The 22,384-nt window shown below is 38.3% G+C and overlaps 1 protein-coding gene across 1 annotated transcript in view; it reads left to right on the forward strand.

The window, feature by feature from the left end:
- The window catches only part of EFCC1 (EF-hand and coiled-coil domain containing 1), a gene marked incomplete at both ends in the record, with an annotated part of 52,280 nt that overhangs the window by 22,167 nt on the left and 7,729 nt on the right, over positions 1–22,384 (forward strand). Inside the window, 3 exons of the mRNA XM_084292805.1 lie at positions 16,226–16,371; positions 18,399–18,531; positions 18,827–18,992. Of these exons, the coding sequence (XP_084148931.1) occupies positions 16,226–16,371; positions 18,399–18,531; positions 18,827–18,992 (445 nt within the window). The remainder of the gene's footprint in view (positions 1–16,225; positions 16,372–18,398; positions 18,532–18,826; positions 18,993–22,384) is intronic.

Genomic DNA, 22,384 nt, shown 5'->3' on the forward strand with positions numbered 1-22,384 from the left:
AGCAGCTATCAGAGCCCTACATCTAAGTGTCATTAGCAACAGGAAAGTTGTAACAAAATCAAGTGGAATATTAATGTCAAATTGCACGTGACAAGCAAACAAAAACAACTATTTCCTAGATTCTTGCACAGTGTAGTTTGGAAAATACACTAATGGAAACACCTCCACGGATTCAAAGTGGACTTCATTAAAAGGCTGCATGCAAGAAACTCTTTGGAAACAACGGCAGGCATTGAAGTCCTGCCATAAGTGACGATGTTGCTAAAACCTCTGCTACCCAGTAACGATACACGCTGAAGTAACCTTTGATCCAGCATGGCCTTTCTAAGAAAGGAAGTAAACGATGGTCTTAAGGGATCCCGGGAACTTGTATACATGCCTTCATGGCTTTCCTACTGCTCTGAACCCAGAAAGCCCAATTCTCATTATTCTGAGGAGTGTATTTAAATAACACTTTTTAAGACAGCTGCCAGGAATCTCACCTCAAGATATTTCCTGTCATCACCAGTACAAGCACCCAAAGGCTGCTTCAGGCAGGCATGCACGATGTGATTTTGAAGTCACCTGAGCTAGATCTGCATGTGATATATCCGTTCTGTCTGTTATTAATGATGTATTTCAGTTTTAACTACAGAACCGAGAATGAAGGGCTTCGCTTCTCACTTTTAAACAAATGCTTCTGCTAGAAAATGAAATTTATGTACAAGTTTTTGGAGGGATGTTTTTTCCCACCTCCCCCCTCCAGCCTAGACCTTTCATCTAATCTGGAGCCAATCACTTCTCAAACAAGCATTAATGGTGGCCCTTACATCTGAAACTAAGGTCATTTCTATTCCCAGTAGGATGTGGGCCTGCAAACAAGCTGTATTTATCCTAAATATCCCAGTTCTGGCCAGGATTAATGCAAATCAGTGAACCCTTGCTAATGCAAACCAGACTTCTGCATACTCGTGAGCTGCTGTCGTTAATCCTTCAAGGACATAAATGTACAGCTGGCTTAGTTTACTGCTAGCATCTTTTTCTTTAATGACCCTCCAGATATATGACATTTATGTACTCATGCCCTATTTCAAAGAATTTATAACCAAAAGTCCAGGCAGAGCATGTTAAATTCTGCCATTAGCTGTTATTGCCAGCCTAATCACCAGAGAGTATAAAAATTTGCTGGTAGAGGATTATTAGCATCTCTGTTACTGAACAACATGGTACACTACACAGCAACAAATCACCATATAATGAAAGACTGTTGCAAGTTCCTTCAAGAAATAAGTACAATCAAGATAATTTTAATAACTATAAGTCATATATATATATGAGGGTTTGGAGGGAGAGGAAGTATCTACTTAAAAGATTCAGGATGACTGACACAAGTGTGGTACTTGGCACTGTATTGATTTTCCCCTATTTAGTTTTTTAAAGCATCTACAGAGAACAAAACCAAGAAAAATCTGCATTCACTGCAGAGATACACTACAGAAAAACAGTAGTAGATCTGAACACAAATGGTATCTTTAGGTTCTGTGTGAAGTGTACAGACAAACTCTGGTCTGTTCAATAGCTTTAACTCCAACGCATAAATAAAAACAGCAGGCTTTGTTGTGGCACTGAGCTGAGAGAAACATGAAAACACTGCAGCATATCAGGCCTGTTTCTGCTCTGATTTCAATGAGACTGTTTCAGATCTACAAAGCCTCTTTCACTCAGTCAAACAGAAACTTTAAGGAGTGTAATGCCATGCCTGAAATGCTTCATGAAGTTCTGGTATGTAGGTAGGACAGCTTTAATATTTAAAATAGCAGCATTGCCAGCTAAATGGCATGGATAAAAGGCTGGGGTTTGTGTCTGGTTTTTGTTTTGTTTTGGGGAGGTGTTAAATTCTTTTGGATTGTGAAAATTTTGAACTTTATGTCATATAGATCTTGAAACATGATGCTTTTAGTTACTAAAAATCTGTCAATAAAACTCAGGAACATATTCTGCTTTCATTTTTAGCCATTTGTGTGTTGTTATTACGTATTAAATTAGCACTGAATATTTTATCCCTAATGTTCTCATTTACAAACACCACACTGTGAAGGCCAAACCTAACTTTTAAGGTGGAGAGCTACAGAAAATCTTCCCTATCCCTTTTCAGTGCTTGCAGCAAATGTTAGAACAACTTCTCCAAGACATTTGAACTCTATGGGAGTTTGAGGATGGATCAGGAAGGAACTTTGATGTGAAATCTATAGATGATTTTCTTTATCAAATATTTCTACGTGTCAAAATTCATCCTAACCTGTCTTCCTTCTCATAATACAGCCACGAATCGCAGGATACAAAATTATATTGTAGGATATGAAAAAGCTGAGGGGAAAAAATTAGGTCTCATATTGGATGCAAGAGAGATGGATCAGCATTAGGATTGTGGGATCCCTTCCAAGGCTAAGGCATATGAGAAATTTCCGAAAGAGTTGCCCAAGGCAATAAAGTAGAAAATATGGTATAAAAACCTGGCTCCAGAAGTTTAAATATTAGTCATCTACTAAGAACTAAAGTGAAAGGCTAACCATATTTTTTTTGTAAATACCAAGGATTTTTATTTTACTATAACCCTGTGATGTTAAATTTAATCATTGTTTTTACAGTAAGATAATACAAGTGGTATCACCTACGGTTTCAAACAACTGCATTTATTTTAAGTCTTCCTTCTAGTGCTGTGTTACAGCTTCTAAAAACTCTTTCCTGTTTTTCATACAGATTTCCCTCTTTTCCTGTGTAAATCTATTGAGGAAACTCTATGAAAACAAAAGGAAGTATCTGCTTCCAAATACCTGTAAGACTGTCCAAATTAATCGTCTTTGCCCACTACGGGGCTCTTGTTGCAAGTAGGGGCTGCCTGTGCTGCGAGTAGCACCGCGTCCCACGGAGGTAACTGGCAGTCCAGTCTACGTGAACAGCCCCCGTCTAGCTGCTGCAGCAGGGCACTGCAGGCAGGAGAATCCAATAAAAGGGAAAACCTTGCACTTAACTACTGTTGTCTTAAAAAAAAAAAAAAAAAATGAAGCCAAAGCCTTTTGTTAAAATAATCTGGAGTAACATTGACTGGGAAAACATGAATCGTGGTTACCCAACCTTCCTACGAAGAATTTTCCTAGCAACACATTCCATCTGGCCCCTCTCCTTCACCTCATTTATTAGCTCTCCTGCTTGAGAACTGCAGTGCTGCACTAAGGTCTGTGACGTCCACTTCCAACCAGACATTTTTCAATAGTAAGACAGTAGCACTGCATGATTAGAGATCCTAACTAAATAATGCACCTTTTAAATACCCTAATGTTAGCAAGTTCTGTAATACCTTAAGTATGCAGCAGCTGAAATTGAATCACTGTCAGAATCATTTTTGCATCACTTCAATTATCTTTAATGTAGCTCTGATTTGCTTTAGACATCTATCTTTCCAGACTGCAGAGCTAGAAAATCCAAAACAAAAGTAGAAATTATATTTCAACCTAATTTAGTGTGTTTCTGGTTTCTGAAAGTCTTCTAGGCTCCACAGAACCTGATGATATTTGTGACTTAAGCACTGCAGTTCTGGTGGATGTATGCGTATTGCAAAGAGAAGCAGAGCAGCAGGCACTGCGAAAGGATGAAAGGTGGATTTGTTTCAACTTTTCATACCCTTTTTAAATAATCTATACACAACTTCCAGCTCAGCTCTTATTTCGATCAAGTTTTCTATTTGTTCATTTATAATGTAGCTGAAAAAACAGGGAGGAAAAAATCAGTTATTTTAAGTTACTAATAAAATCTACCTGATCCTTTCTCCCCAAAAAGGAAGTCCTTTTATCATTTACATTATAAATAATTCTACTCAAGGGCTCCTGTCAGGATTTCATTGGGCTGTTGTCCTAATAAAAAGGGAACACATCTCACCTGGGTAGCTCTGAAGGGTCTACATGCAATTTTAGAATATTATCACAATCATATGATATCAGTGCTGGATGAGGTACAAGAACACTAGGTTTTGCTCTTGCTAATAAAAACATTATTAATCTAGTCTTTATCCCAGTAGGGTGTACTGATTTCAAACAGATTGGGTCATGATTTCCTTACACTGACACAATCTAAACACAAGTAACATTGTTTACATCATGTGGCACCAGTCCTGTGGTCTGAAAACAGTCACTTTTTATAAACCCACACACACGAGGAGAGTATCAGAAAACCAGCCTTAACAGTGTAATGACATTTCAAGAAGTGAGAAACCTTGAAGATCCAGCCAATAACCTATACATTTCAAGCAACACTGTCTGCTTCTAGGGACTCAACCAATGCTAATATGACCATGATCACATTTTCAGTCCCCATCTTTGCTGTCTTGTCACACACCCAAGTTACACCTCTTAAGCATCTTTTAATGTATGCTTATTCCATAGCCTATTTGTTTAACCATTTTAGCTCACAGTACCATGAAATTCCACATTTTGCCTACTGAAGTCATCCATAAAGCCTAGAATTTTGACATACACTCATATTAACCTATCTTACATATATGACATCTATTTTTTTCCTGAAAGAGACAAAAAAGTTCACCATACTTTTTTTCCTCCATTAAATATTTGTAGTAATTTATGTTGAATTTCTGATAAACTGATAGAAGAGAGCTTTTCCTGGAGGAGTACTAAGCATTGCCTATGCCCCATATGAATCCCAATACTATGTTATTGAACAGCTGAACAGTATGGAAATTAATGCCTTATAACCATATCACAGAAACTGCAGAACAGCTTGTAAAGCAAAAGCTTGAGGAATACTTGTCTAACTAATAACCTCAACCTGGTCAGGTCAATTGTTTGAAAATGGCAATAATGAAATTTTAGCAAAACGTTTACAGAAACATAACTAATTATGTAAGGATTGCAAATGATACCGTGAAATTAAACTGTAACTTTAGTTTGTTTTGTGTCAATGAGACTACATATTTGGTTGAAATTACACAACCGCTCAAGTGCTTTGCAGTTGTGGGAATAGGTATCATGTAAATATAAATTTAGATGACCTTTAAGTAGACTTGACAATAAATACAATACAAGCGTACTTGGCCTGAGGTTCCTCAGATGAAGAAATGCATCTATCAGTTGAGGTTATGCTGGGATAAGCAGAGATCCACCCATGGATAATGCAGCCAAGCCAGAGTGCTAAACATGCAAAGTCAGAAATCAGTTCTTACACAGAGGGAGCAGCTGTGTATGGTTATGTTGCATTTCTGTCATTGGTATTTCTGTTTCCTAATCACATTTCTTATACAGCTATATAACCAATAAAAGACTACATAGAAGCTGATATATTTGTTGTCAGAACGTGTCTAATAGTGCAGGAATAACAGGCAATCTTTTCAGATCTCTCTGAACTGGCAAATAACTTACAAACATTTAGGAAGGAAAGTAATTATTTGGAGATTACTGTAAAGGCAGTGTTATTTTTTGCAAATCACCTACCCAAACATGAAAGCTCAAAGGAAGCAATGAGCATGCTGCTTTCAGGAAACTTAAAACTGTTTCAAAAAAAAAAGCATCAGAATAGCAGGCACAGAGCTCAAATACGAAGGAGCTTGGATAATTAAACAGTATCTAGTAAAGAAATAGCCCTCTCTAAAGATCTAAGGATGTTTTGAAAACATTAGTGGGATAGAAAACACAACGTGGTGAGGTAATTGTTATTCTTGTTTCCTGATACAGGATCTGAGAAACATGGAAGCTGTGACTTCCCCACGGTCACAGCAGAAAGTTGCTGGCACCAAAGCTTCATGCTCAGGTCTCAGGCCAGCTGCTCCCTTTGCTCTCCGGGCTCAGCATTCACCGCAGGACAGCTCCTGTTTGTGGGGCACCTGCAGGGACCAAACGACTACACAGGACAGCATGTAATTTCCCCGTGAGAGCTTAAGTATCTGAGATACAACACTGATGGTCGCTGCTCCTCCTGTTAATGTACATTAACATGATGTTTTCCTAAATGCTTATTAAGAATTAGTCAGCAATAACTTGCAGCCAGCTTAAGGCACATCTTCCTTTTCTGCCTCTCCAAACCCACGAGGCTGTAAGTCTACAAAGCTCTGAGATAAGAACCAAAGGAACTTACGTGCCAGTAAATACAGATCTTCAGAGTTTCTACCACTTTAGGTGGTACAGTCTTGCATGCATCAAACAGAAGTGAAAAACAATGTTTTATCAAATGTTTTAAGCTCTAAAAGCTGAACTCAGTAGGATCTCCACCCTACTGATAAGGACTCCCTGACTCTTCTTAGGAAGAAGACTTTTCTTTATCTAGCAGACACTAAAAGGATCACAGGATATTTGATCTTTACTGACATACACTGTAGCACTTGGGAGATAAGAGAAGGATTCTTTGGGATTAAATAGTACATGTCTATGTGATGGAATATGTGAGGTCTTTTTTGTTGTTGTTATACAAGCAATGGCAGAAGATAATTATCTACAGCACACAGCTCTCCTGCTCTTGTTTATCTGCCTTATATCAAGTATCTTTCTTATATCTGTCAGTGTGTTAGAATTTTGTCATATTTTAGTTACTATTGTTGGTTGTAGGCTTTCAAGAACCTGTAAAATATGAGTCAGGACACCAAGAGAGAGAAAAAGAATTCTGAAAATTAAGGGTTGCAGATGAGGAAGGAAGAACAGACTTAGCAGAACACATCCACAACTCATCTACGTGCAGTTATGTAACTGCCTTTTGTTTTTACATGCCTCCACTGCTTTTTGTATGGGCTGGACTGAAAGGAGATATCAGAAGAGTCCAGCAAGAGGTTTTACCAAGGGGACTGTCTGTCTGACTAGAAGCAAAGAGGACTGTAAATCTTGCATGAGAACTTGTTCTCAGACAGGCTTCAGCCTCATTTCAGACCAATACTTCCTGGTTACAAAGAAGTAAATTTACTTGCACTGCTTCCTTCTCTGAAATGGAGTTGTAACAGACTGCCAGGAAAGCATCTTCAGCAAACTCTAGGCAGAATAATCTATGTCCTATGAACCTAGCTGAGAGTATGGTTGAAGGATGTTGACCTGAGGAAGGGCAACCCATAAGATGCAATATCTATTAAAGGATGAAGCCTGGCTCAGATTCAAGTGCTGAAGTGACAGCCAGCAGGATGGATCCACACCCATGGGCAATACCATCTGGCCCTCTTTTCTGCGTGAGGACCAACTGCAGAAGTCTTCTTAATGCACCTGCACATAGCCTGGTGCTCCTAAGTCCTAATGTACCCTCTCTACTGAGTCTTGTGGGTTTGGGGAGTAATTCTAACACTGCCAGCATAACACAAACTACAGTTATACTAAATTAATTGCTCCAGTACAAAAGGAAAGGAAACTCAGAGCTGCATGCAAGATAAGAAAAATGGAGTAATGGATCTATGACCTCCATTTCCATGCCTAGTTGGAAAGCTGAATCCAGGTTTTCACTCAGATTTCCAAGTTTTGGGGAGGCTTTAGCAAATAGCTATTGTTGTAATGGTTCAATCAAGAACAAGTGATACTTGAGTTTTTCCAGCTTTAATTAAACTTGTGTTGTGTGCATCCAAGCTCCTGAAATTCAGATATTTACACTGTCTCGCTAGCAGGGTGTGGCAATAGAGATCTTTATTCCAGTGGATCAACGTCTGGAAATCATTTCCTTTATTTTGTCACAAAAGAATTCCTTAAGGGGGCAGCAGTATCTGAATGACATAATTCCAAAGTGATGAATGTTTCTCCTGGATAATTCAGTAACGATTAACCATAAAATACCTCACGCAGAACAAGAAAGCCATATTCATCTTTATATATATATACTCAGAACTACCAGTGGCCTGAAATGCTACCCTGAAAACAAATGACTAGTTCCTCATCACAGTATAAGATAATAGACAAATATTACCATAGAAGTCTTCAGGTAATTTTAGGTGCTCACTCTGACATATAAATGTTCACAGTACCCACTACTTTAGAGCAAAACACATGAATTATAGCTTCAGTGATTCCATATTTCAAATACAGTTTGCATACCCCATAGTCTTAAATTTCACTGACAAAAAAATCAGGATCCAATTATTATCTGTGCGTACTAACACAGTAATTACGTGTAAAAAGCCTAAAGTAATTTGCCTAGTATTACACAGGGTCTCCAGCAGAGGCAGGAATAGAATCAGCTTCAAAGGAGCATTAATTGCTGTAACAATGGCACTAACCATTCTGTTCCTGCCTGTCTCACCTGACTTGCTACTTACACCTCTGCAATAGGAGAGAAAGCAACCTCCTGTCAGAAGTTTCCTTCTTTTCACAGTTGTTGTCCATCCATAGAAGTCATTTATCCCCTGCCTTGAATGAGCCAAGGGTCACGTAGGAAAAGCAGACACTGATTTTATAAATAATCATAACGTAATGGATGTGCTCCTGGGGTTAAGGCAACCTTCTGACATCTTGTAAACCAAGAGCTTTCCAAGAGGAAAAAAAAAAAAAAAACACACCACACACACACAAGCAAAATAACAGATCTGCTTAAAACACAAGACTGTGTCAGATAGCACCACCATGGGCTACCTGACATCTGTGTTTTCCACCACCAGGGTCAGATTCTCCACATTCTCTGCATAGATTTCTTCTCTAGGATAACCGAACAGCTGACAGCACAGTAAATTACCATCCTCCAGGTGGACCTGCAGTCAGGGAGGAGAAGCTAAATTGTGGATGCTTATCCCAAACATTTACTGATAGGAGAGTAGTGGCGAGACTTCAAGAACTTGAATACCATACCAAACTTTATCAGGGAGCATGCCTGACCCTTAAGCACCGTTTTCTACACATATCATTTTCTGTGCCTTTCTATCTCTACCTATCTCCTTCATGGAGAAGTAGCTGTTGTAATTTCACTTTTATATTATCTTCACCTTAATCACTGTGCCTGTTCAAGGAGTAATTCAACTGCATATATCTTTCAGCAGTAAAACCTGATTGAAAGGTCTCTCCCCAGCCTGCTCACTCCTGTCACAGCCCTGCATTTTTGTACCTCCTGAAAGACACAGCTCTTAGGATGTTGATCCAAATTTTAAACTTGTCTCCAAAAGTCAGAGGAAGGAGATACTTTAATACACCTTATTTCAGGAATCCAGTTCATAGCAGCACAAGCACTTGCACAACTCATGAGCATTATGATAAGGAATGAGAATATGGAGAATGGGAGCAAGGTGTTAGGGGTACAAGACTGAAAGAAAGGGAGATGATTTTTTTTTCTGAATTTATCTTGGGCTACTCCATCAGGCCTATGCAGCTTCTATGGTCTTCCCTGCATCAAAGCCACCACCCCCTGTGCCAGCAGCTTTAGCAGAGAGAGCAGCAGGAGTGCAAAAGGGACAATCTTCCTGATCTCATTCTTGGCAGATAATGACATCTTGCTTAAGGTAAACTAAAGTAAACACAAATGTTGGCAAAGTTTATATATTTCTTCGTGGCTATGGGCTGGAACACTTTCAGTACTTTAGAGTTCTTAAGAACAGTCACTGCTCCAGACAAGGGAGGTATGAGGCCTTTTAGGAATGTCTTTAATTCTGTTGTTCTTGCTTACCTGAAACCTGAAAGATCAGCATAAGAAATGTTTGGATTGGGAGAAATTCAACTCAAATGGCATAGGACAACAATATGCAACTGAAGAACTTGGCATCTGGATCTTTGAGAACCCAAAGTGTCAGGAAACACCCACGTACCACCCAGAAAATCTAGTTTTCTAATGTGATCTCAGATTGTAAGTAGTGGAATAGCAAGAGAACAACTGACAAATGAACAATAAAAGACCTGTACTAAGAGCAGCTGATTTCCAAAAAACAGCTTCCCTCAAACAGTCTGAGCTTACACAAGTTGCTCTTTGGAATGGGACAGTACAGACAACAAAAGATATGTTTCTTTTCAATAATTCCATTATGTCTGCACAAAAGTTTGATTTGTCTCAAAAATGCTTGAAATCATCACAGGAAGAGCTGCATGACAGCAAGGAATAACTCTGTTACCCTCTGCTAGTGGCAGATTTGCCTGGTTATATGCACTGTGCAGAAGATGGAAACATTCAGTGATAAAACACATTGCCATCAGTGAGATGATTTTTCCTAGAGGACAGTGATTTTGGCAAGAAATTTAAAGTCATCAGCTGATAACAGGAAACCTCTCCAAACTGTAGCCAGCATTACAGAGGCTCTTAAGTTACAATTTTGTTCTTATTTCAGCAGAAATCAGGGATATTTAGTTATCTTTATTATTTATAACAAATTCATACTTGTAAAGTTTTATGTTTAATGCCTTACAGACCAAGCATTTTAAAACCTAAACTGTTCATAGAAAGTTCTTTCAATACGATTTCTGTTGAAGAGAGATCCACAGCTTAAAGTGCCAACCAAAAACAGATGTATTCAGTAAGCCTACAGACACTTCAATACACTGTGAAAACAGATTTAACCCACATGATGTATGAGAAGTCATAAATAAATCAAAATATGCATACCCCATGAGCTCTGCAGTTCCCTGTCGGTGACGAGCCAGAATTGAAACCGTTCCAGGTTCCCTAACTCTGTACTATTTTTACCCAAACTGTCAAAGATAAAACCACACCTGATTTTAGATGAAAAGACCAGTCATCCACTTTAAAAATGAAGTATAGCTTAGCTTGGCTAACTATACTTTAGGCCATGTACATACCTTGTTGACACAGTTGCCTGATCTGCTCTAAATAAGCCTGTAAAAAGGACTAGTTAAAGACCTATAAACATGAAGCTAAATAATTCCTCAGAGTTATTTTATGATTAGTCAGGAATTATAGAAGTTAAAGACTTGTTCATCCCCAGAAGCAGGTGGTTTTTGCTGCAGTTTGAAGTTTCCATAACAATAACAGGAGTACCAATTAAAAGCCAATTAGTCACGGACGTTACGTTAAGGTCCAGTACTTTCCAACTCTCCACTCTTGATTTTCCCTCTCTGGAGCTGCCCATTATTCTCAGCACAAAGGCTTGAAAATGCATGTGGGCTGCTGGCCTGTCACCACGGAAACCTCGCCACACCGCACCGCGCACAGATGCTTCCCAGGCATCTTCCGAACTACTTCCCCTCTGATCTTTGCCCTAAGCAAACGTGCTGTTTATTCACTCCTCTCATTTATGAAGACTCATTATATGTTGTATGAATACTAATGAGAAAAGAATTAAATCTATGGTTAAGAATGAGTGGAGATTCCCCTTCTAAGAACCTCCCGTGACAGTGAAGGCATGACAGTTGGCATGTTTCATTATGCTCGTCTTTAAATCCTGAAGTTTCTGCCAGTTCAAAATTAGGAGTCTGGATTGGGCACTAAATTTTGCTGAACAATAAAAAGCTCCCAGATAGGAAAAAATGACCTAGTGGTTAAAGGACTTGATGAGAAATCAGGAGATCAGGGTGTTTCAGTGTTCCACCACCAAAAAGCATCACTATGCCTCCATTCATGCCTCCACCACCTCACTTTGGGATGATGAATTGCTGGGTACTCCAGCAATGAGAACTGAGAAGCATGAAGCAACCTTCTGTTCTGGTTGGTTTCCATCTGCTTTTAAGTCAAAACCAAAATTGTTAGAATCCAGCCAGAGAAATTTACTGTCTTCTTGAAACATTCTCCAAAGTTAATGTGGGATCCTATGTCCATGCAAAATTGTTTATATATATATACATGTATGTATGTATATATAGACACACACACAACCTTTATTCCAATAGACAGCAAAGATTCACTACTATTGTCCATTTACTCAGCTAACTCTTCTGTGCCCAGTCTCAGATGAGAACCTTCTTTGATCCAGCTCATATTCAGTTTCTACTTATAAATGAACGGCATGCTTCCCCTTTATGTGAGCAGTAACAGCAACTCCCCCTCCAAAGCATACCAAAACTACAAATTTCCAGTGTATTTATTTCCAACAGATCCTTGACATTAAGTATTGTAGCTCTGCAAACAAAGTCTCTTTGGTGTTGGGTGCGTGTATTTGCTTGCTTTTAAAAACATCCATATTTACTCATCTTGCTGCTTGCATTTTTCCTTCATTTTTATCTGGCACAGAAGAGCTCTGGAATTCCAGCTTGTCTGGCCATATGTTCCTTCATGTATGTTTAAAATATGTCCCATTTTCAGATACCTTGAAATAATTGTACTTGCTATGTTTGGTTCTAGAAATCAAGGTTTAATTTGTGCCCTTTAGTGCATAAGGGATTATAATTTCACTGTATTCCTGTTGGAGAAACCAAGGCATAATGTGATTTGATGCAAATGGCAGAGCCTGTGCCAGCACTAAGATCTTAGTTCTGGAGCACCTGGGTCTGAAAACTCTTGCTCAAGATTTCTCCCCCCCCCCCAGTTTCCCAGATGAATATCTCTAGAGAGGAATGATATGGCTGTCTTTAATCATATATTGAGTGGGAAGACCTAACAAAACACACTATCTAAATGACCCCCTTAATTTCCCCACAATCAAAGAGCGCTGATGACTTCCTCTCAGGAAAATTACTATAGAATGAATAATCACAGTTTGTGCTTTGGACCTGATCAACTAATTTTAAGTTCTCTTATAAGACCTACAGAGAGGTAAAAGCACTCTTTAGGCCTGTTCTGAATCTTGTCCAAGTGGATACAGTCTATTATTTTAAGTCCTGCCAGAGTGCACTGAATTTTATGGGAAGGACTTAAAATTTTATTTTATTTTTTTAAACTGAGCTTCTCAATGTTATTTGGACTGCAAGAAACAGGTTGCCAGGTGTAAGACATTAATACCACCATCAACAGATCAAATTAAACATTACAGCACTAACCCACTGTTAATAGAGAAGATTTTAATGATACTTGAATATTCTCAGTCTTTTTATGGGTTGAAACCTTAACCAACTTTGAAACTACAGTTAGAATTCAATGAAATCTAAGTATTGCTATAATATGCAACCTAACTCTAGAAATCTCTAAAATCCACGCAGGTGTAACTTACGCCATTGCTCAAGTTTAAAAGAACAATCCACCAAATACTGGATAGACATCAGAAACTGTAAACAAATCCTACTGAGTATAAGGACCCAAATTAGTTTTCTTTAAAAATGAAGAACAGTACCGCATTTCAGAAAAATAAGATGTGATATCCTTGTTAAAGGAAATACTCCATTCCACAGTACTGTCCAGAACACTGAAGCACAGCAAAACTCTGCAGAGATCTCAGGAGCTTCCGTTTTGAATGCCCAAGCTTGCTGTGTAAGGTAGCTTTGGAGGCCACCATATGATTCCGCCAGAACTAATGCAAGCTAAATGAAGCCAGGCTTAATGCCAGAGCTGCTATTTCCTTTGACTGAACAGGAAATCCAACTGTTGCTAAGTAATGGCACAAACTGTAAACAAAATACATCATTAATTTTCATGCAGTCAGTGCTACCTGAGGCAGTAAAGAGCAGTGATGATTCCTATGCAAGGTTTGCCTCACTTTGTGTCCCTACAGATTTTTAAAACACTGACATTTAAAAAAATAAATCATGATCAATCGTATTCACTTAGTGCACATATACTTTCAGAAACACCAAGGAAACTAATATTGGTGTGGTTCTTCAGGAACTGAGAGCAGCTGTGTTAGATTAAACAAAAGCTCTTAGCAATACCTATCTCGAACTTGGCACCAGCTCTTCTATTACTACATCTAAAGTCCCCTTTCTAGCAGTAGTTGAATTTACTGGCAGGAAGCATTTAGAAGATTTGTACAAAATGGTATTATGCAACTTGTTTCAGTAAAATCAATTTCCCAAGTGTTTTAACTCTCATTTTATGTTGATGAATATTTACTGTGTTAAGTGCAACAAATACTCATCAAACCAAAACTAATCTTAGGAAGAGTTCAGAAGGAGATTAATTTACTGTAAAGCCCCTGAAATTGGTTTGCTTTCTTCTGCATGTAGATTCTTTGTGAACTATATGATGGCTCCTACAGGGAAAACAATATAATCATGCTATTATACGGTCTAAGTGGGAAAATATCCTGATGTAACTACTGAAAGTAAACAAGAAAGCAAAGGAAAAACCCTCTGTATGAAGTACACTAGTACTTCACATACAGCATACATGTGAAAAGTACAAGATCTTGTAATGGACTGAATCCTGTTCATTTAGCTCCATACCTGAGGTTGCTTATTCCTAGCTCTGAAAATAGTTGATATAAATTTTACATATGGGGACGGATACTCCAATTTTCCATTTATCCAATGTGAGTTTTTTTTTTTTAATTACAAGTGTCTGATTTTATAAAACCTTCATAGCTCTAATTTCCCTAACATTTTATGGAATAAAGTTACATATATACAGTGAAAAAATGAATGCTAAAAATTAATTCACTGTTATACTTAATGAAACTGAGATACAATATTTTTTATTTTTTTTTTTTTTACTGTTTTATATGTAAAAATAATTTCCTTTGTCTCCTATATTGCAAACTGTTTTGTCTAAAATACCAATGCTGTCTTCCAGTATATTTATAAGAAAGCACAGGTAGGAAAGCCAAACTGAACCAAACCAAATGTCCTGCAATGAGAAGAGAGAAATTCACATGTACTTCACATTATGGTCATCTCACATTCCATTTCCATTCTTTCCAAAACAGGATATTTTATTTTATTTTTTTTTAGAAAATAAATTGAATCTATGTGAGTACACTTGTTAAACTTTGCTTCATGTACAGCAAAATTCTCCATTTTACTACACAGAATGTTCTTTAACTCTTAGATGCCTGGGTCATCTTCTTGATTGGATAAAAACATTTAAAACTCAACTACATGAAAGTACAGTCTAGATTATTCCTCCAATACACGTTACTTCAAATTTCATCACAAGTACTGCCCCAATGCTCTCCATTTAGGTAACTATCAATTCCTCAGTCTGAACAATCATTGTCCTTCACATTGAATTAAATTACTTTTTTAAAAAATAGTTTTGATGGACAAGTTTAAGGACTTGAATTCATCAGATATTTTTTTTTAATCCAAAAATAATTCTACTCATCTCTAATGTAGCTGATATCAAAGCATTTTGCAATCTTTCTTTTTTAATCTGAGTACCACATCTTGAAAATTGTTTCCTTTAAGAAATGGAGAATACTATATTCCTCTCAAGAAAAAAAAATACGCAATTTCAAATGAGATCGTTAGTAATTCAGAAGCACAGTGCTCACCAGTTTGCAGTTGCAAGACTCCATTCACATATCATTCTTTTTGACTTTCCAGTAAAAACAGGACTTGGGAAACTTAGACCTAAACCACCTAAAAGACATCTCCCTGATGTCTTTTGTTATAAATAACCGAGCAGAGAATTCAAAGACAGAAGTACTGAATACTAATCTTTGTTTTTGAATTAACTACATAATCTTGGTAAAAGGTCTTGATTTGGTCTTGAAAACAAAGTAATTCTGAAACCTTGGTCTCACTGAAATAAACAGAGCCAAGTTTCCTATCTCTCTCTGTGAACACAGACCATAAGCTTTGTATTTTTACATCTGTAAAATAAGAGGTGTACTTAAATGCCTCATAAGGGCAGTATGAAAACCAGTAAGTCAATATGTATGTGGCGTTTGAAGCTGTGAAACACAACACCGCTGGCTATTAGGGCCGTCCTCTTCTTGCATCCTAGAACATGACAAACCATGTAAAGGGGCCACAAAAAGTCTTTAATACTGTTCTTTAGACTAAACTGAAGCTTGGTTCAATGCTGAACCAGGCAAGTAGCCTGATACTTGTAAATCTGAACACTGCCCTAGGTGACAGGATGCAGGACATGCTACCCTAGCTATAGCTGTGTCCATGGTAAGAAGTTAGCACGCACTCCAACACTGTCAGCTGAAAACAGAGAGACTCCGAGAGACATGGCCAGACTACACCATTTCCACATATATTGTCCAGATGTCTTTGAGATGAACTAAAAGCTAGTAATATTTAGTTCTTATTACTTAACTCTAAGAAGAAAATCTACCTTCCTTTGATTCTCAGCAAAACCAATGAAAGGCAGCCCTTGGCAGTTTGATTTCACAGGCACAGAAGGTAAATGACCCTGTTCTTTTGTGGCACGCCTAAACAATTTCTATTATATGCTACACCATGCACATTCATCTTTTTTGTTTCCTTTCAAATCTGGTTCAAGTCCACTTTATTTTACCTTTCTTTTCCAGATCAGGATTTGTGAAGTTTCAGCTTCCCTCAGGGAGCAGCCCAGAGCAGAAGGATGCAGCAGCTTCAGCAGATGGAAGATATTGCTCATCCGTTGTGCAGCAAGATCGAAGATCTCCCACTGGCGGAGCTGGGATTTCTGAAAACGGTATTAAGCCTAGTATCCAAATATTATATTTCCTCACTGATTTGTAAGATCCTCAGCAGAAAAATAATATAGATATTAGTCCACCAAAGCTGCTAATATATATCTTAATACATCTTGAAACCCTAGATATAAATAAGGGGTTAAAATCTCAGTTTTTTACTTCTTCTTCCCCACATGAATTTTGTTTCATACAAGATTGAATATGTCACTTAGAGCTAAGGTTTAGAACAACTGTGGATTTTTGTTGTTTGTTTTATATTCACCATACCAAAACCTTTTTCCTGTCTTAAGAATACAAAGTTTTTGTTGTTGTCATTTGTTTAATACAAAACTCATAAGTTCAGCTGAAGTCATTTCCAAAGAAACCATTTGCAGTTGATATTCTGTACAATGACAATCTTTGGAAACATTCTGGCTGCTTCACAGCTCTGAAGAGATCCAACCTGCTTTGCACATGGAGCCCTAACCACTGGCATAGCATCACTCACTTCTGATTTCTCATGGGACTGCATGAAGCATTCTTTGAAATTCTTCTAAAGTCACAGAGTTTGCCTGGACTAGCTCTAATTTAAAATGACCTAGACTACAATTTACTGGTACTAGAGCTTTCAAAGCAATGACAACTTTTGGTGGATCATTTAGCTGCTTTAACGATGAGAGGCATTACAATAGTTATCTTAGAAGCCAAACACCTTCTCTCCCTTTGGTTTTCTTGACCATTCTTGAGCGACTGCTAAGTATGTTCAGTAAAACTGACTTACCTTCAATGAATTTTTGAGATCTCATTCAAAGGAGACCAAAAAAGTTACCTGACATTAACTGTAAGTAACAACACATCTTTACTACAGACTAGAGAACTGTATATACTGACATAAAATTTGATTTTGTGTATTTATTGAACAGAGCTGACAAACAGATGCTCAGGAATGAAAAAAATAATGATATTCAAATATAGTTTACTTTGCAGCATGTTCTGCATTTGGTTAGACTTACAAAATTGAGCTACTTTCACAAATACGTTATTCAATCAAGCACTTTTGCCAGCTCAAAGACAGATCCCATGTCTAATCTATGTTACCCATATTTCAAGTTCAAACAGCTTTTTAGCACAAATTACTCAAACATATTAACTGTGGGGAGTTTTTTCAATCTTAAAATGGGAAGAAGCGTTCCATCAAATGCAAATAGAAAAAAGGATTAGTTACACAGAAAAGAAAAGAAACTGCAAAATTGAATGACTGCAAAACTGTGTGCACATTTGGGATAAACCTAGATAAGCTATATATATAAATCTAGGTACAAATTTATTTATAAAATCTTTAGGTAAAAATTAATAAATATTAATTCTTTAGAGCAGAAGAGTCATTGCATCAAAGGAATATTGTAAATTATTCTGCATTAGCCAGATGACCTCTTACTTAGCACATGAGGAGATGTGAGGTTTACAGTAGACAGGTAAAACTAAGCATGAGATACCTCTAGGTCTAATAATACAGTTCTATGTAAAAACCAGCATCCCTTCAAAGCACAGTAAGTGAATGAATCAGAGAGTATTAAAATTAAATTTCTGAACTCTGAATGCATGTTTGGCTGGTTCAGTGACTACACAAAAAGCCCTAACACAGTACAGGAGTTTCTTATTCCTGTTGAAAAGTGTATATTCAATTGCATACATGAAGAACAATTGTGCTAATAATACGTTGTTCCTTCACACTTATCCTTGCATTTGACTAAGTTAAACGAAAATAAAGAAAACAGCTCTACATTAACTGCAAGAAGGTGCTGAGATGTTCAAGGTTCTTTATAAAAAATAAATAAATAAATAAATAAAAATAAAAATAAAAAAAATTACCTTTCCTGAGACTACCCTGCCCTAGATTCAGAGCCCCCTTTCCACAGGTGATGTTTCACTGGGGAGTTTAAAACCTCACCTGGTGCTTTCTGGGTCTCACTGGTTTCAATCAGCGCAGCTGCAGCACATCAGGGTGGCTGTTTGGGTGCTGAGTGGCTGTTGATTTCTCGAGCAGATGACCAGCTGTTCCGCTCTGTGGAGGGCCAGGCTGCCTCTGATGAAGAGGAGGAGAAGTGGGCAGGAGACCAGCAATCCCAGGCGGCCCAGGTGAAGAAAATACTGACCAAGCTCCCTTGCTGTGGCAGCGGGTATGTTTCTGAAACAAATGCTACCTGAGCCCTTTGAGAATATTTCTTCATGACCTGAGGGCATCATGACTTCTGTGTAATATAAGCTGTAATTCTACCTGGCAACATCAGCAGGCCCAGCCTTTACAGAAGGTGGGAAGCAATGGCTTAAATACCCACACTTAATCCTAATCAGCATCAGCTGGGACACCAAATTATTATCTCTGCTGACAAAAGTTTGGTGGGAAAGCAGGCTTTGTTTTATTTTTTAACATAAACATTATGAGTGATATGAACTTTTTTTTTCTTCACATAGATGTGACGAAAAACTGCAGAAGAAGTTGATGTCCTACTTGGAGATCACTGATGCTGATGGCTCTGAGACAGCCCCTGCAGAGCTGGAGGAGAGAATCACACAGCTGACAGAGCAGCTGGAGCTTAAGGGAAATGAAGTGAAAAAACTGGAAACAAACATGGAAGAGGTAACAGGTGCCAAGCATAGTGTGAAGGAGTTATTTATGCAACTTGAAGTGGCTACAGCTACATCCATATGCATTTATGTGTATTTTTGTTCGGGCCTTCCCATGTTCTGTTGCTGGTATTTCTCACTGTGCCATGAATGTGTTAGCAAAACCACACCACACTTTCCTGTAACACCTGCATTGCCAGTGTGGCTCCTGCCTGAACCTTTGTTTATTTGGAGGATGAGATGTGCACCAGCTGCAGTCAAACCCAGGCTCTTGAAACACCACCCTTTATTTTAATGGCTGAGGGCATTCACTGATGCCATGTTTGGGATTGGTACTATTGCTGACCAAAGAGCTGCCACACACGCTAACTCTAGGGTTGTAACGTACAACTTTGGTTCCTCAGCTCTGGATGGCACGCTCCTCAGGTCCTAAGACCTCCAGCCCCTGCAACAACTCTTTGAGAAATCCCCCCAGTTGCTCATCATTTTGCAGTCCTTAAGAGGAAATCATCTGGTTTACTTTGGTTGGTTCTGAGGATTAAACCAAGATATTTTTAATGAAAAAAATAGTGCTCAGGTTTAGCAGCATGCTCATCTTTGCTTCAGCAGGGGTTAAAACTACAGTAGTTAAAAGTCTCAGTGCAGTATCCTAGTAGTCTTGTGTGATATTACCGCTTAAATACTGCAAACGTCATCCATTGATGGCCATAGATCTAAATGCTGCCAATCTTTCTACAAAACAAGATAGAGTGCCAACTGACTGCAAGGTGAATTTAAAATCAGAAGGATGAATCCTTTTGAGCCTGATAGAAATTTATTCTTATCCTCCCTTACTTTTATTTACCTACTATTTATATTGCATGTGCAGTGTTTGGTATTTCACAGACAAGTAGCAAGTGATTCCTTTCAAAAGGGTGACTGTTTTCGTAATCAACACCAAACAAGTTGAAAGATTGAGAAATTTACTCTTTCTCTAACTTGTAAATAAGTCTATTGGTTTAATAAACTACCAAGAATACTTTCTCTGATGACCTGACAAATGTACTTTATACGTTACCCTTTATACTTCTGTCTGGACTTGCTCAGTGCTGAAAGATGAGACGTCAACAAAGCTAACAAGTAACAAACCCAGCAGGCAAGTGAAAAGCAACAGTCTCAAATACTGATTTACTGATTGATTTCATCTAAGACTGTAAAACCAGGGGATAAAACAGCTGTGAAATTTTTCATGTCTTGAAAGTTCTGCTTTCCAAAAACTGAACATTTAAAAATACTTTCTACTGAAGAGAGGAGGAGGAAGATGTCAGGACTGGGGGATAAAAGATGGAGAAAGCATGAGCAAATTCTTAAAACAAAGCAAGATGCTGCCAAGTGTAGTGTTGCAAAGAAATGATTATCGTTTTCTATAAAAACTCACATACAAACTCTCAGCTTAATTAAAGACAACTACTTCATGACCTGTCACACAGGGTCAGATGAAAAGTTCATCCTAATATCACGCGCTTGATGACAACAAGCAGCTGTTACTCAGAGAAAAGGAATGAGAAGCAGTCCAGAGAACTTTCCTCTTGGTACTACTCACCTGGTTTCCAATAAAAGACGGGTAGATACATCTTGAACTGGACATTGCATAGAGACTATCGCCTTTAATGGTCAGCACTGGAGCTATTTAACATGGGTTTAACATGAGTTTCCCATTCCTTTAGTTAGCAATGTTTTGGTATCTCAGGGCAAGAACTCCCACAAACTGGTTACAAAGGAACAGGTTTTGAGGATTTGCTTTTGTTTGCTTTAAATCTGTTGCCTGATCATCCACTGTCACTCAGTTCTTTTGCTTGGGACAAAAGTTTACAGGCTCTTACTCCAGAAATACTGCCTCACTTATAGTCACTCTGCTTCAGCTCTCTTGGTATAGAAACAGTTACTTCTGTTATTCTGCTTTATTCTTTATTCTAAAATACTTTTCAAGCTCTGTTACTCTTTTTGAATGAGAAGAGCTGAAAATGTACTTAGAATTCAAATGTAAACTCATCATGGTGTAATTGTAATTTCTGTTTTGTCCCCAGTTCCTTTTCTAGTAGAGTCTAGCAAGTATTGTTTTGATCTCTGCTGACCATGGAGCTATTTCCCAGAGATTACAGCTCTCCTAGATCCGATCTCCTTGTTGAGCTGCAGTCATAATCACTGCATAGATATGACGTGTCCTTTTCTGACATACCTTATTTTGCATTAGCAACACTGAATTTCATCTGCTCTATTATTGCCCAGTTATTCAGTCTTGTGCAATCCAGTTATAATTCTTCACAGGCAGGTCTAATTTTGATTACCCCCCCCCAAAATTGTATTGACAGCAAACTTCAACATTTTGACATTCACCCTTTCTAAAAATCATTTCTGAAAATGATGACTAGGTCTTAATCCAGACCCTAAGGATTATCTCCCTTCCCTGTGAAAGCTCACCCTTCAGTGCTGCCTGCCTGCCTATCAGTCACGCTGTGCTCTGCCCCCCTCTTTTAACCAGCTGTAGGTCCAGGATCTGCAGGATCTGCACTACTGTCCTGTGGCAGTTACATTTTATGAGTCTTTGTCTCTGCATCTTACCAAAGCTTTATGCACATTCAAAATACATTCTGTCAGCTGAATTAACACTCTCCATACATAATCAGAGATGCTCTCAAAGAAATTGAATAGATTCTTCACTAAGTTCGTCCATGTGTTCACCAAGTCCTTTCTCCATTACAATTTCTATCAATTTGCCTGACAGCATTGCTGGAACTCCTCGGGTGCTTTGGTGTTCCTCAGAACATCTCTGCGGCATCTGTTACAAACTGGTGCTACGTTTGCCACCCTCCATTCCTCTGAGGGTGAATTGATCTAAGACAATTTGCACAGCACGGTTCAGCACTCAGTGCCAGAGTCCTGATACTGTTTTCTTCCTGTTCTGAAAAAGTTTCTCAGCGTCACTGCTTGTAAACAAGACTCTAAAATGAGCTCCTCCTTCACTTCTGTAGAAAACACAATGGAGTGTTTTTCTCTTACATCCTTAAGGGACTTTTATACTAATTACTTTGATACTAATTATTCATTGTCCTAGATGTTTTTGTGCACTTTACTCCAGAGCCCAGATTTTCCCCTTGGCATCCCCCCTGTTATAAGAGGGCTGTCTATCAGCAACTCCCTTACTCTCAATACTAATGTGTGGGAAGGCAGTGTTTCCATTTCACAGATCCCAAATCAGGCTATGCTGAGGGACTGGGCAGAGCTAAGAACATAGTCCACTCCTCTGAGCCCTGTGGCCTGACTACTGACCATCCCTCCTCATTATCCATGTTTTAAAAATAGGTCATGCTTAACTATTGTCATTAGCTTATTTGCAAATGTTAAGGTACGAACAGGTGCTAGATG

The sequence above is a fragment of the Netta rufina genome, assembly GCF_964035555.1.
Source record: "Netta rufina genome assembly, chromosome: 10".
In the NCBI taxonomy this organism is placed as follows: domain Eukaryota; kingdom Metazoa; phylum Chordata; class Aves; order Anseriformes; family Anatidae; genus Netta; species Netta rufina.